This window comes from Elephas maximus, chromosome 19 (assembly GCF_024166365.1).
Source record: "Elephas maximus indicus isolate mEleMax1 chromosome 19, mEleMax1 primary haplotype, whole genome shotgun sequence".
Taxonomy (NCBI): Eukaryota; Metazoa; Chordata; class Mammalia; order Proboscidea; family Elephantidae; genus Elephas; species Elephas maximus.
Window position 1 is genome coordinate 12,361,150 of NC_064837.1, and position 16,306 is coordinate 12,377,455.

The window sequence follows — 16,306 nt, forward strand, 5'->3', positions numbered from 1 at the left end:
AAGTGACCAGGCCTTGGACCTTCCAGGCGTCTATCAGAGTCCCTCGGTGGTACAAACGGTTAACATGCTCAGCTGCTAACAGAAAGGTGGGAGGTTCGAGTCCACTCAGAGGCGTCCACCCAGAGGCACCTCTGAAGAAAGACCTGGTGAGCTGCTTCTGAAAAATCAGCCATTGAAAACCCGAGGGAGCACAGTTCCACTCTGACACACGTGGGGTCGCCTTTAGTCAGAACCACCTCAACAACAATTGATGGCAGGTCCATCTACCTGTCTATCCAATAAAATAAATGAATGTAGAATGTAGTTTCCTGGGCCTCTCTCCAGTCCTGCTAGACCCCAGGCCAGGATCTGGTAATCGGTATCTTTAATCAGTTCTCCAGGTGATCTGGCACTTGGGAACTTCTGTTGGTCCAGCTCCTCATCCCATGCAGTAAACATGTCTGCCATCAGCCAGCAGCCAGCCAGCCTCAGCTGGGCTTCTCCCTTTGTCTGGAGGCTCTCTACCCACAGAGAGAGCTCACTCCAAAGATGGACTTATCTCTCTGGGGCCAGAATGGTCTCCAGACCCATCCCTGTCCTGGCCACCTCCTCCCCAGGACATTTTTCAATGCCTCAGTCACCACCCCTACCCCGCCACGTGGCCCCAGAACGGAACACAACGCTCCAACGTGGCCTGATCAGAGTGGCGTCCGCTGGTCCCATCCCTCCTGGAGCTGAAAACTGTACTTGCACAATGCAGTCTGCACGTGTCCTTCCTGCATTCCTCGGTGACAGGCAGGAAACTATAAAGCGAGATGATGGTGCTTGCAACAGTCATCTTATTCACCAGGCCGGGAGCAGCCTGGCCAGGTGCTGGATCTACCAGGCAAAAAAGGGAGTTAGGAAGTATTCAGGTCCTCTTAGGCTTGTTAGCTTTCTCTGCTTGCCATAGCAGTAAGGACGATAATGGTAGATAACAACGGCAGAGCCCTTCCTACATACCAGGCGCTGTTCTAGGCACATTATTTCCATCCTTTCATTCAATTCTCACAAAAATCCTATAGAGTAGATATCATCATCCCCATTTTTACAGATGAAGCAAGTGAGGCACAGAGGGATGAAGTAACTTGCCCAAAAGTAGATGGCATTTTCTCTTTACTCACACACACACACACACACACACACACACACAGCGCTCATGGCTGCCAGTGTGCTGGTCTTAATTTCCCAGACTTCCTACTATCAGATCCTCCTGGCTGACACGCCTGAGCTCTGAACCTCTCCTAATAATCAATTCCCCTCTGCTTGTCAAAACTTGACAGTCCCATGTCCCTGACTCTCACAGGACCATGCTAGATGGCTAGAGCCAAGCCGATAAATAAATTCAAGCTGAGATGTCTCTGGCTGATGTATTTACACTCTCAAGTAAATGCAGGTGTGTGTGTATGTGTGTGTGTGTATAGGTAGACAGATAAACAGAGAGAGACAAAGAGAGAGAGATCCTGGAGGTGCGGATGGTTAATGAGCTCAGCTGCTAACCAAAAGGTTGGAGGTTCATGTTCACCCAGAGGTGCCTCGGAGGAAACGCCTGGTGATCTACTTCCAAAAACTCAGCCGTCAAAAACCCTACGGAGCACAATGCTACTCTGACACACCAGGGGTCGCTCTTAGTTGGAGTCGACTTAAGGGCAACTGGTTTGGGTTTTTATATGGATAACCCAACCCAGTGCCATCGAGTCGGTTCCGACTCACAGCGACCCCATAGGACAGAGTAGAACTGCCCGTTAGAGTTTCCAAGGAGCGCCTGGCGGATTCGAAATGCCGACCCTTTGGTTAGCAGCTGTAGCACTTAACCACTACGCCACCAGGGTTTCCGGCTTTATACCGATCAAGCTAGGTATATATGTTGTTGGATACGGGTGTATCTATCCATGTGTATGTCGTTCGCTGCTGTGGCTTGGCTCCCACTCATGGCGGCCTTATGTGTAACAGATTGAAACATTGCCACCAACTTCATGCGCTCAGCCTCCAGCACTACATCAGATAACGTTCCATTGAGCCATATGGTTTTCCTTGACTGATTTTCAGAAGTAGGCCGCCAGGGCCTTTCTTCCTAGTGTGTCTTGGTTTGGAAGCTCTGCTGAAACCTGTCCATCTATGGTGACCTTGCTGGTGTCTGAAATACCAGTGACATACGTTCCAGCATCATAGCAACACATAAGCCACCACAGTACGACAAACTGATAGATAGTTGTAGGTATATGTGTATAGAGACACGCATAATTTTTAAAGTGGAATTCTGTGCACCCTTCCATATCTCAGCTGGTAGAGTCGAGGACTGTTGACAGGACACATGTAAAGTGGAATCCTGTTTTGGGAACACGAAACCATGACAGACTATGATAATAAATATTTATATACTAGAATTAGTCTTCAGAGCCAAGCTTCACAGCATGGCCCGTGTAAAAGATTCTGGGACCTTGGGACTTCTGATCACCCCACACATCACATCACACAAGTCTGAGTCTAAGGATTGCTCCACCTAGCTGAGTCTCCTCTCCGGGACACAAGGGCTGTTGATACTGAAGTCTTTGAGATTCTGTTTCAGGAACACCCAGGAAGCCCTAGGCAGAGTTACGAGCCAGCTGCCTAAGGGATCTTTGGCAATGGGCTCCTAGCGGGGGGAGAGAAATCTGGGAGCCCTCTGAGACAAGATTTGCCAAATCAAATACAGGATGCACAGTTCAATTCAAGTTTCAGATAAATAATTTTCAGTATAAGTGTATTCCAAATGGAGCCCTGGTGGCGCAGTGGTTAAGAGCTTGGCTGCTAACCAAAAGGTCAGCAGTTCGAATCCACCAGGCGCTCCTTGGGAACCCTGTGGGGCAGTTCCACTCTGTCCTGTAGGGTCGCTATGAGTCAGAATCAACCTGACAGCAATGGGTTTGGTTTGGTTTTTATATTCCAAATTTTGCATTAGACATACTTACACTAAAAATTATTTATTGTTTAAAAAAAAGAAGAAAATATGAATAAACTATGGACTTTAGTAAATAGTAAGGTATCAGTACTGCTGCATGAATTGTAACGAATGTGCTACACTGATGCCAGATGCCAGATGTCAAGAAGGGAAACTGGGGTGAGCGGTATAGGGAAATTCTCTGCAATGTTTCCTCAATTTTTCTATAAATCTAACACTGCTCTAAAAAATCAAATTTATTTTTAAAGAATAAAGTAACATGAACAAATAATACTTTTTGAAAAAAATGATTCATTGTTTATCAGAAATTCAAATTGAACCAGGGATCTTGCATTTTTATTTCTGAAATCTGGCAATCCTATCTGGGACTACTCACATCCGGCTCCCAGGAAAAGAACCCCAGAGACCATCAGGACAGCTGATAACCACCATCTCCATGCCCCCGGGTGAGGTGACTGGGTGCACTGCCCTGACTCTCCTCCCCAACCTGTTTCAAGGCAGCCATGGGGTTGGCTGGTGGGGGAGAGGCCATGGCAGGTCAGGTGGGGGCGAGGGGTCCTGGGTCGGCCTCTGGGGTCACGCTCATGCTTGGCCGGCCCTGGGATCCAGGAACTTCCTCCACCACCAGTCATGAGAGGGCTGGGAGTCCCCCAGGAAGGTTTCCAATTCCTCCCAGCTTTGTTCCTGCCATATACTTTATTAGTTTTTTTCATTACAAAGAAATGCATTCAGAGTGAAAAAATCAAATGTTACAGAAATGTGTGACTTAGAAAGTCCCTCCAGAAATAACTACTATTAACTATTTGGTGTATCTTCTTCCAGATTTTCTCTATAAATATTAATATATATGGTCTTTTCAATCATCTCTTAAGCATGTGAAAGCTGGAGAATGAAAAAGGAAAATAGAAGATGAATTGATGTATCTAAACTGTGGTGTTGGTGAAGAATATTAAATATACCATGGGCTGCCAGGAGAACAAACAAATCAATCTTAGGAGAAATACGACCAGCATGTTCTTTAGAAGCAAGGACGGCAAGGCTTTAACTCATGTATTCTGGAGATATCATAAGGAAAAGACTAAGTGCTAGGAAAGGACCTTGTGGTTGATAAAGTGGAGGGTCAGTGAAAACGAGAGAAACCTCAGTGCGGTGGATTGACTCAACAGCCTAAACAACGGACTCAAACGTACCAACGACCGTGAGGACAGTGCAGGACTGAGCAGTATTTTGTTACACATATGGTCGTCATAAGTCGGAGCCGAGTCCACAGCAACTAACAACAACATTATTGTCATTTTCATAAATGCAATCATATTAAACATACTGTTCTGAAACCTGCTTTCATTTCATATGATATCAGGGACCTCTTACATGGGTATGCACGCATGTGTGTATGTACGTATTTTATTGGTTTTGCACAACTTTTATACCAGTGTGTTTAGTCTCTTGGGGTTCCGAGCCCCTTTGGGTGTTTGATGAATGGTGAATGCACACAGGCACATCCCACAGATATTTGTGCATAACTTTGGATGTTATATATACTGACCCCTTTACCCTGTGCCTGGGGCCAGGGGGAGGGGGTTGGGATCTCTGGAATGGGCCCAGGAGGGTGGGAAGGACTGAGATGACTTTTCTATCGTTGGGAGGGGGGTAATCCATCCCTCAGGAGCCTCAGTCAAAGGGGTCCTGAGTCACTGCCTCCATTGTGAGACCCTATGCCCTCTCGAGCACCCACCGGGGGCTCCTCTCCTAGCATCCTCGTCAAGGTCACCTGACTCTGACAGCTGCCAAACCCCTGGGCAATGCCAAGAGCCTCCTGGCCTCAAACGGGTTAGGCGACATTCACTTCCTGGCGCTGTCCTCCCGACCTGCTCAGTCATTAGGAAATGCCTCTGCACCCAGCCAGTTGTACTGATAGCAGACAGAGGAGATCCTACTGCCTGTCCTGACACCTCCAGTGGCTCCCATCTGCTCCACTGAGGCCCTGGGTAGAGAGGCGGATGCTGCTGTCTCTGATCCTAGTCAAAGTGAGTCTGGGGGCCTGGCAGCGGGAGGAGAACATGGGATCCAGGGGGGGATGCCAGTCACATCTTGGCAAGATTTTAAACTGAAACTCAAGTGATGCAGGCATGTGTGAGTACTTGTGTGCATAAGTGTAAGTCTGTGAGTGTGTGAGTGTAAGTCTGAGTGAGTGTGTTTAAGTCCGTGTGTGTATGTATGTGTGTGAAAGACTCTGTGCATGTGTAAGTCTGTGTGTGTGTGAGTGTAAGCTGAGTGTGTATGTGAGTGTGTTTGTATAAGTCTGAGTGTGTGTCTGTGTGAGTGTGTGTGTAAGTCTGTGTGTGTGCGTGCACACGCATAGGTGGTCTCTGGGTGGAGAAGTGGCAGTGGACAGGGCCAAAGCTATAGGGCCTTGCACTGGGGCTCCAGGAGGGAAGCCTGGGTGCCCGATATGTCACTCTGTTCCAGCCCACAGTCCCAGGGTGGGGGGCACTTTCCTTGGGCTGATAGCTTGTCCTTTCCCACCAGCTCTCCAGATGGGTTGCTGTTATGGGTGAGGCTGGGCACTGGGGCTTCAGGAGGTCAACTCCCCTGGACCAGCCCTTGTCTTCCCTGCCTCACAGGCGCCCAGAGAGACAGCCCTGTTTAGGTTCGCTCTACAGGGTAGCCATTTTCCCACTTGTGCTTTTTTATCTACTACTTTCTTTGACCAAGGTCTGGAGTGCTCCCCATGGAGGCGCATGGAGCCCTCCTTAGAGGTGGTGGGTAGATAGTATGGGCTGTGCAGTCAGCCTGACCTGGGTTTGAAGCCTGGTTCTGCCGTATTCTAGCAGTGCGACTTTGAACAAGTTACTTAATTTAAGCCCTGAGCCTCAGTTCCCTCATCTGTAAAATGGAGATAATGTCTACCTCCCAAAGTCGTCGTCAGGGCTAAATGAGGACGGGATGCAAAATGCCAAGCACATAATTAGTGTTCAATAAATGGTCGCTGTTATAATTATTTACTATGAGCTCAACTGGCCCCATCTCAGCTAGGGCCGCCCAGCCCTCCCCCAGTCTCCTAAAGTACCAAAGGGATGCTTTCTGGTATATAATGCGTGGGTCGTTACTTAACTATCTTGTGCCCAGACTAGATGTTCCTTGTATTTCTTCCGCTGTGTTCTCCCCTGCCCCAGCACCCAAGACACAGCCTAGCCCATAGAACGGACTCAAGGATGGGGAATGAAATAGAAATATGAGAAAGGGAGGGACGCCAGGAGGGAGGGGTCAGGGAAAGACTTGAGAAAGGGAGGTGAGAGGAGGTGAGGAGGGAGGGCGGCATTGTCCGAGTGTTAGCGGCAAGCCTGCCCTGAAGCACAGGAGAAAGAATTGCCCGGATGGGCCATCAGTGGGGCCTGGGATGCTATCTGCATCCTTGGATCACTTTTGCTTTTCCTCAAATCCAGACAAGGAGTCAGGGGCTCTCTCCTCCTCCCGTGCACCTCCCCAGGAGGATACTGCTTCCTGATGGGGCTAAGACCTGCCCACCCAATCTATCAGCCAAGTCTGATAATGCCCCCTCTCATCCATGGAATCTTCTCTCTCTGCCGCTCTCTCTTCATCACCTTCCTGAGTGGCCTCAGACAAGTCTCTTCCCCCTCTTTGCACCTGGGTCTGCTAGTCTATAAAGCTAGGAGGCTTGAATAAGTGACCTCTAAAGTCCTTTCTTCCCCTAAACCAGTTGCCATCAAGTCTATTTCAACTCAGGGCAACCCCGTGAGTGTCAGCGTAGAACTGTGCTCCGTAGGGTTTTCAATGGCTGATTTGCAAATGCAGACGGCCAGGCTTTTCTTCTACGACACCTCTGAGTGGACTTAAACCTCCAGCCTTTCAGTTAGCAGCTGGGTGTGTTAACTGTTTGCACTACCCGGGGACTCCTTCCTCCTCTTATGTTCGCTCATCTATCCTCTGTTACTCTCTTGCCTATCTTGATAACAATTTCTCAGGTACCCAAACAACATAAGCTACTGATCATTATTCCTCCTTTGAAAAAAATTGTTTAAATAAATCTTTTTCTAGAAAATAAAACTTAGAAATGTCCATTAGGCTCTTGAGTTTCATGAAGGGCTTTCTTGATCACTGTTTATCCCCAATGCCTAGCTTAGTACCTAGCACGTAATAGGTGCTCAATAAATATTTGTTGACTAATTGGATGGACGGACAGACGGACAGATGGATGGATGGATGAATTGCCAGCATACAGTTCAGCTGTGGGGAGTTATGAAATGCAGGGGAACTTGTTAGCAGTTAGCTGGCCTAAAAAAATCGCGATCAGCCTCACAATGGCCCCTTTTTGTTTAGACCTTGGCAAGTGCGTTATGAAATTAAAGCTACTGAGAAACACTGGTGTCACCCTCTTAATTTTTATCCACTGCCCAGCTCTTACCTAATCTACTGTCATCTTGTTCACTTACTCCATAGAGACAGGTGAGTTGTCTCTACGTCAGAGGTGTGTGACTTTAGTCACCCACATAATAAGGAGTATCTGGAGGTGAGAGGGGAAGGAGGGAGCGTAGATGCCTCCAGAGCCATAACAGGGGTCTCCAAGTCCATTTGGATGAGAAGGTGAGTCCTCAGCCTGCCTTACCAATGACACCTAGCATTTACTGAGCACTTATGTGCCAGACTCTCCACCTGTATTAATTTAATACCCCCAACAAGGGTATTAGAGGAAGGTATCACTATTATTATCAATCCCATCTCGCTGATGGGAAGCTAAGACTCAGAGAGGTTAAACAACTTGCCCAAGTTTATACAGACAGTAATGGATAGATCAAGGATTTGAACACAGGACTCAGGCTCCAGAGTCTGAGCTCTTATATCCCCACATATTAGACCAGCCTGCGGTGGGGGGGCACAGTGACCCCCTTAGAGACCAAGGCTGGAAAATTCCTCCAAGGGTTTTGGAGTTGCCTCCAGAGCCCCAGATCCCCTATTTCCACCTCTACAAATTTTTGCTCTTTCTCAGTTATGGGACATTTTCAACTTGGCAAAATGGATTTGGAATCAAGCCAAGGGAGGCGAGAGCTTCCAAAAGATCTGTGATCTCTGTAGCACGTCTTTCATCTTTAACTGATATCATTTCCATTATCATGTCATCTCTTAGGTCTGGGGCTGCCACACAGTCTATTTTGTCCATGTGTCCAGGGGTCTTCTGTCCAGGTTAACTGATGCTTCCACCGTTCCTTCTAAAGAAGCTGTTCTAGATGGGTGTGGGCTACACAGTTGTGATACCGGGGACTTTTAAATGAAGACGCTGGAACCTCACCACATACCGAAATAGTTCTTCCCTTCAAAATCATCTTGGGAAGGACTGTACTTAATCCAACAATTCTACCATAGCTGAAAACATCTCTGGGATCTCAGATAGTGTTTAAACCTAACTAGTTACCCTGTATCTTTGGCCTAAAACAGTGTAGTGCCTCTTGACCACTCATTTACTTTCTCACCAGACTTGGCTTCCGGTGACTGTTGGCCATTTCCAAAATACCAGACATAGCCTCGAAGGATGAAAAGCTGCCTTCACTGAGGTTAGATTCTCCCCCTGGCTCAGGCAGCCCTTTCCAAAGAATTTCAAGAATGACTGAGCCACGGTGGGTGGAGGTATGAGCCTACAACTCCCTGGCGTGACTACGTAGAGGGACAGCAGGCATTTGGATATGTAAGTTCTGGGTTTTATTTTTAAAGCAGCCATTGCTTTACAGCCACGCTTAGCACAGAGGGACGCAATCCGATGCCTGGGGACGCAATCCGATGACTGGGGACGCAATCCGATGACTGGGGACCTTCAGCCAACACCAGCTGAGCAGGGAGGCTGAGTAGCTGAGGCTTTTCTGGAAAACAGCCATTCTGGGTGCAGACAAAATTGGGGGCTGGGCTGAGGCTGGGGATGCATGTTCTTAGTCACCTGCTTCCCCTGGGAGCTAGGCCCTCCTCCCCTAACTTCCTGTATTGACCAGGAAGAAGCGAGGTGGTGACCTCACCATCTTTATATGTCACGGTTCATATGAGGCTACACCTTCATCACACTCCACACACCTCCCTCCCTCCGATGTAACTGGGATCTCTCTATCCTGCCTCCCAGAAGCTCCCCCTGTATCCTCCTAAGGGTCTCAGGCTCCTCCCTTGGTTTGATTCTGGTAGGCCACTGAGGAGAAGCAGCTGAAAAGGAAAGAGTGGGAGAAAAAGACAGAAGAGGGCCAAGAGAAGGAGACAAGACAGTGGAAGCAGAAGTGTGCGGGAGCTAGGAGGAGGGAGGGGAGGAGGACAATACGCGCTGATGCTCACAGCCCTTCCCTCCCACAGCCAAGGGCTCTGCCCTCTCACAGTGGCCATGTCGGAAGGGGAGAGCAAGGAGAGCTCGGGCAGCGAGTGCCCTGTGTGCTACGAGAAGTTCCGGGATCTGGAGGGTGCCAGCCGGACACTGAGCTGCGGCCACGCGTTCTGCCATGACTGCCTTGTCAAGTACCTGCTTTCCACTCAAGTGGACGGGCAGGTCCAGAGGACCATCGTCTGCCCCATCTGCCGCTACGTCACCTTCCTCAGCAAGAAGAGTTCTCGCTGGCCCTCCATGCTGGACAAGAGCTCCCAGACCCTGGCTGTGCCCATAGGCCTGCCCTCTGTGCCACTGCCGGACACTCTGGGCCACACAAACCCCCTGGCCATCTCCCAGCATGTCTGGAGACCACCTCCAAGCCAAGTGAGGCTGCCAGGCAGCCCAAGTCACAGTGCCCAGCTGCCCTTGGACCTGCTGCCCGGCCTGCCCCGGGAGCCTCAGATCTTCATCATCAGTCGCCACGGGATGCCCCTGGGGGAGCAGGACACTGTCCTGCCACGGCGCAGCCTAGCAGAGCTCTCGGAGGCCTCTCCTGCACCCAGCTCCACCAGGTCATTCTGCTGCCGGTCGCGGGCCTTGCTGCTCATCACCCTCATTGCTGTGGTGGCTGTGGTGGCCGCCATCTTGCCCTGGGTCCTGCTGGTGAGGAAGCAGGCATGAGTGATGGCACCCGAAGGGGCAGCCAAGAGCTGCTTTTGGAGCCGTCCTGCTCCACACAGCCAGGCTGGCTGTGGTTCAGGAGGGGGCAGAGGCCCTCAGTGCAGACCTGGTCCAACCAAGCTCTATGGGGTGGGCAGGCAGAGGGAGGACCTGGAGCAGAGAAGGGCAGTTGAGGTGGTGTTAGATTGGAAGTATCACGGCATTCCCTCCACCTCCAGCTCCTCATTCCCAGCAGCGGGATTAGGAAAGACAGGCAGGTTGGGGGCTGGTGATCTCTGAGGCTAGAGTTGAGACCAGAAGCTGAGCCCTGGGGTATAATGAAAACCTCAGGTCCGGGCCAAGGTGAAAATGTGCAGATAAACCCTCTCCCCACCCCGCCCCCCCAAAAAACCCACAGCTGTGGCCCTGTGAGTATCCTTAGCAGATACTCCTCCCTTCCTTTAAACTGGACCTAAGCAGAGTGGGAAGATGGGTGGTTCCTACTTTCCTGTGGCATCACCAGCCCTGAGGCGAAGACCTTACCTGTCAGGTGAGCTCCTGGAAGCTAGGTGGGCCTCCCCGGGGATAAGGAAGGTCTGCTCGAATATGTCCTGCTGGATGGGGCCCAGTGGCTTCTCTCCTCCAGGCTACAATTCCCTCCCAGAATTCTGTGGCTTCTCTCAGGAACAAACAGAAGGGGTGGCACAGGGGCTGAAAGCAACCATCCACAACCCTCCTGGCCGGGCTCTCCTTCCCACCTCCAAGTCCTTCTCCCAGCCCCCAAACGACCGACCTGGAAGGTCTTCCCTGAAGGAGAAGCTGGCCTCAGATCATGGCTATGACCCAGGATTTCTGGGGGGCATAACAGCAAAGGGTCTTCCTGGGAGCTAAGGCCACATCAGGAAACAGAGATGTATTGATTTAGGCTGAGGCCAGCCCATTGGCCCACAACTGGAGTCAGAGGTCTCCCAAGGCCCCTGGGCCAAGGAGTGGTCCCAATTTTGAATCTTGGCGTTCTCAAGGGTGAACTGGAAGGCAGGGAATGGAGGCGAAGCCTGAGAGCTGAGACTTGAGTCAGCAGAGAACTATGTGGACAAATTAACCCCTGGTGTCTCCCACGTCCCTCCCAGCCCAAGTCCTCCTCCTCATGACCCAACCATTCATTAGAGGCCACACCAGCTGGGCCAGTTTCCGAGGTGGATTCCCAGGCTGGGTGAGGAAGGGTGGGGAAGAAAACAGATGTGCCTGTCAGGGACGCTACTATCCCAATGAATGCTGACCCAGGAATTGTTGGCTGCTTGACAAGGCCTGGTCACCTAGAGATCCCACCCTGGATTGTGCTGGGAGTGCTTGATGAAGACCACCAGGAAAGCCTCAGATTGGGTGTTGCCTGAGGAGAGAGTCGTTCAGGAACAACTATTTGTTATTCATTGAGGCCTATAAGTCAACCCCATAAGATTAAGAACAACAGAAGCCTCCAGCTATCCTCTCAATAGATGCATGTTCACACCCCAGGTGTGCCAACAGCTGAGGTTTCCATGACCTATAACTCTCTCTGCTGAGTTTGTTCTCTGTGGGGAAAGAAATTAGCGACCTGCCTCTTATCTAGTTCCTAAATGCCTGTGTGGTTGCTGTCAATTGTCAAGTCAGTTCTGACTCTGACTCATGGCAACCCCATACGTGCAGAGAAGTGTGTTCCAAAGGGTTTTCAAGGCTGTGGCCTTTTGGAAGCAGATGGCCAGGCTTGTCTTCTGAGGCACCTCTGGGTGGGTTCAAACCACCAACTTTCCTTTCGGCTAGTAGTCAAGAGCTTAACTGTTTGTGCCACCCAGAAACCTTTGTAGTAGAGGCCATTTGGGGACCATTAGACAATAGAATCCCCCTACAGGAGCTATGTGGGCCATAATGATAGCTGACATGGGCTTCTTTGTGCTCTTTTCAAGACTAAAAAAGAGCAGAGGGCGCCATTGGGGGGATATAGATAGATTCCATGGGAAAAAAAAAATTTAGTATAGGAATAAAAAATTGTAAATTTTAAAAAGACTCTAAATGAGCCTGTTTTAACCTCAGTCAAGCTACCTTAAACCAAAAATGTGAAACAAAACCCATTGCCATGGAGTCAATTCCAACTCATAGTGACCCTACAGGACAGAGAAGAAACACCCCACAGGGTTTCCAAGGAGCGGGTGGTGGATTTGAACTACTGACCTTTCGGTTAGCAGTCAAGCTCTTAACCACTGCACCACCAGTGCTCCCTGCCTTAACAGTGTCATGAATTTCTGGGGACCTGATTTTAGTCTTCAGATTTTGTTGTGTTTGCCAAAGGTTTATTTCAAAATACCCGTAGTGTTTTCGTATTGTTCAGCAGTGGCTTGTAGATTGCACTTCTTTTATTTTCAAAGAATGTCAAGAAGTTATTTTTTAAATAAAGGCATATATTTTCTCAAAGGCTCCAGAAACTTTACAATGTATGTGGGAAGCTGTTGCTTCAACCTTTCAGATAGTTTGTCTTAGATGAAAAAGATGGTTCAAAGAAGAAAACAGAAATGACTCTTAACTATTTATTCAGTCACACTTGTGAAAGAAACGCAAATTAAAATTCTGCTGCCAGAATGTTTTATACTCATTAGATCGTCCAATCCTGCTGGTGAGGCTCAGGGGAAGCACGTGAGTTGTGGCAGGAATGTATATTAGTAAAGCCCCCACGAAGGGGAATTTGACAACATCTATCAAACTTTTTACTTTGACCCAGCAATTCCTATTTTAAAAACCTATCCTCGAAAGGACTCATTTATTGATTTTAGAAAGTATCCATGCATACTCGCATCTATGGGCAGTGACAAATGTACATACAACGTTATGTAATTGCAGCAGTATTTATAATAACCCAAAATTGGGAAAATCCTAACTGCCAATCAATAGGGGACTGGCTGGCTATACAACTTAACCAAAAAAAAAAAAAAAAAACCCAGTGCTGTTGAGTCAATTCTGACTCATAGTGACCCTATAAGACAGAGTAGAGCTGCCCCATGGAGTTCCCAAAGAGCGCCTGGCGGATTCGAACTGCCGACCCTTTAGGTTAGCAGCCGTAGCACTTAACCACTACACCACCAGGGTTTCCATACAACTTAAGGTAAGTAGAATATCATACAGCTGGACAAGGAATAAGGAAGAACTCTTAAGAACTGGCAGGGAAAGATCTCCAAGATACAATGGCAAATGGGAAGAAGCAACATGTGGGACCCTGGGTGTCAGATGCTACAATTTGTGCAGAAAGGAGGAGAACAAGAATCTACATTTATATTTCCTTACATAAAGAAATTGGAAAGAGACACCCGCACCTAAAAAAAAACAGTAACAATGATTAGCTGGGGAAGGAAATGAAGAAACGAGGGCACCAGAGGGAGAATTTTCACTTTATAGTTTATCCCAATAAACCCAATGTTTGATTTTTGAACCAAGTAAATGTATTACTTATTCAGAAATTAAATTTAAAAATCATCTTAGAAGCAAAAGACATCTACACAGCACACACCTGTTGCCTGGGGAGGAGACAGCCCCAAAAACATTCCACAGCTGCCAAACCACTTGGCCTGTGGTTCAAGAGTGTCAGCTACCGGCTCAGTGGAACTGGTTTATCTGGCGAGAGGTATGACATTATATACACAGCAGGCACCCCAAGAAGGCAGGTAGAAATTTTCATATTTTCAGTGTTCCTAAGTTCCTTTGGATTTCTTTGGAGCCCATCATTTAAGGTGCTTATTTGGATTCTACCTTCTCTACCTTTCCTCTTCTTTCTCAAATAAAATCTTCTGCTATAAGTAACCACCTTGGGGTCAGGGCACTACAGGAAGATGCCATTGACTAGATGGAAAGGTAGGTGGGTGAGTGGATGGTGGGTGAATGGATGGATGGGGTTAAACAAGAGCCTTGTTGCTCTTCTCTCCCATCCCTTGTCCAGAGTGCCTCACACACGTGTGTTTGCGTGTACGCGCACACACACACACACCTCCCACCATCACAATAATCTTTAATGCTAATACTACCAAGCAAAGGAGCCCACAACATTGTTGGCTGGGACCTGGGTCTGGGTTGCCCCTCAGAGATGTTTCCATGACCTCTGGCTTCACTGAACCCTTCGGATGATGTATAGACCATTTCTGCTGCTATCTTCCATTCTTCCTTTGACCTCCTTATCAGACCAAAAGTTCTTGGCGGGGGGGGGGGGGGCCTTAAATAAACAACTTTGCCTCATGTTCACAACCCTCCCCCTTCCCTCCATCCTCCACTTACCCAGTATAAACTGTTAACTCCGTAACTAATTCTCATCCCATACTACTTGCAGTTCCCCATGAGCAGTGCTGCTGCAGGTCTCTGGGCCTTTGCTTGTTCAGGTCCCTCTGCCTGGATCATACTTCTCCCTCTGGAAGCACAGAAAACTCCTACCTAGCTTTCCAGAAAGAGTTCAACGGTTACGGATGAAGAGTTCCCCACAAATCTCCCTGCTCCTTCCCTCAGGTCTCCCCAGGCGCTTCATCCCTGGGTCTCTTCTTTCTAGACAACATGCTCCTTGCAGACAGGCTAGACCTTCCTGATCTTGGTATCCCCAGTGCATGGCTCAGAATTTAGTAAATACTGAGAGCTCAGTGGAAACCCTGGTGGCATAGTGGTTAAGTGCTACAGCTGCTAACCAAAGGGTCAGCAGTTCGAATCTGCCAGGCGCTCCTTGGAAACTCTATGGGGCAGTTCTACCCTGTCCTATAGGGTCGCTATGAGTCAGGATCGACTCAACGGCACTGGGTTTGGTTTGGTTTTTGGTTTTTAAGAGCTTGATAAATATGTACAGAATGAATGAATGAACAAATAAATGTGACAGTTTGGTGTCTTGCACGAGGCTTAATACAAAGAGACTTTAGATATAGACCAGATTCAAAAAAGTCCGTTTAAAAGGACCTTTTAAAAATCAAGTTAGAGGAAAACAGGGAAGAGAGAAAGCAAGAGGGCAGCGAGACTAGGTGGTCAGAGGATCGTGCCGGGTGGAACTAAGATGCCCCACACACACTTTTTAAGATAAACAGACTCTAGAACTAAGCTACCAGTAATGTGCATCTGTATGTACAGTTTGTACCTCCGGTCTACACACTGTCTAAAGGGGCCAAGCTGTTTAATTGTGATGATCAGTGTTGGAGGGAAGGAGGGAGGTCAGGAGGGCTGAGAGCTCAGGCAAAGGCAGAGGATGACAGGGAGGCCGAGGAAACAGAGGGTCTTTGTGCGGACAGAGGAAGGAGATGAGGGAGAACTCAAGAAGGGGAGAGGAGTGGTAAAGAAACTAGAAATGTCAGTAACAGGAAAGAGAGGGGATTAGACCAGGAAGACAGAAAGACAGGGAAGGCAGAGCCTTCATGGGCTGCCTATGACTTTGGGCATCTAAATCAAACTGTGCTCAGGGCCAGGGCCCAGGGGCTTTCCTCTGCTCACCTCTCACTCCAGTCACAAGGACCTCCTTCTGGTTCCCGGAGACTTTCTCCTGTTCCATGCATTCCCTCGAGTTATTCCCGGGAGTTATTCCCATTGCCTAGTGGAGCTCATTTGACATCTTCGGAACTCAGCTCACAGTGACCTCACCCCAGAAGCCTTCCCTGACTCCAGAGCTCTCTTCTACAACCCAAGCAGTGAAGAGTGCAGATGGCTCAGAGGACACTTGTCATATGGCTGATGATTTTGATGTCTGTCTCTCAGATGATGAGCTTCCTGTGGGCAGAAGCTTTGACTTATTTCATTTTGTAGCTCCAAGGTCTAGTTCAGGGCTGGCCAGTCAAAGACACTCCATAAGCATTTGCTGAGAACAGTTGCAGCAGAGAACTTCTCACTGAATTTTTGAATTATGAACAAAACCTGGGGCTATTTCCTTCACAGCATATTTAACAACACAACTGTTTTGAAATCATGAAAACATGTTTACTGACTCTACTCCAGGCCCTCAAAGCTATGGTTTCTCACTCTTTGGCTTGACCCAGTGGGTTCCCACAAACTGAGATCATATAAAGAGCAGTTACCAGAAAGGGCTGGGGAGCCACCTTGCATGGGTTCATCTCCTGATCTATCACACACTAGCTGTGTGACCTTGCATAAGATTCCCTCGCTTCTCTGTGGCTCAGTTTCCCCATCTGTACCCATCAGCACAGATGGGTACTGCGCTGCTTTGTGGATTAAAGGAGTTAATATACTTAAAAAGCCCCTAGGATTCAGGAAGTTCACATCTTATGTATTGTTATGAAATATGTGTCTTCGATCCCCCACGTGTCTGTCAGTTTGTCCTACTGTGGGGGCTT

At 48.5% G+C, this 16,306-nt stretch overlaps 1 protein-coding gene across 1 annotated transcript; it reads left to right on the forward strand.

Annotated features, from left to right (window-relative positions):
• The first annotated feature begins 9,332 nt into the window (after nucleotides 1-9,332).
• RNF222 (ring finger protein 222) lies at nucleotides 9,333-9,995 on the forward strand. Its single transcript, XM_049860480.1, has one exon. It carries the CDS (start codon nucleotides 9,333-9,335, stop codon nucleotides 9,993-9,995), a length of 663 nt encoding a protein of 220 aa, XP_049716437.1.
• The last annotated feature ends 6,311 nt before the right edge of the window (nucleotides 9,996-16,306 follow it).

Bases quoted from the DNA above. Each gene is read 5' to 3' on its own strand.
- RNF222 (XM_049860480.1), top strand. From the start codon at position 9,333: ATGTCGGAAGGGGAGAGCAAGGAGAGCTCGGGCAGCGAGTGCCCTGTG.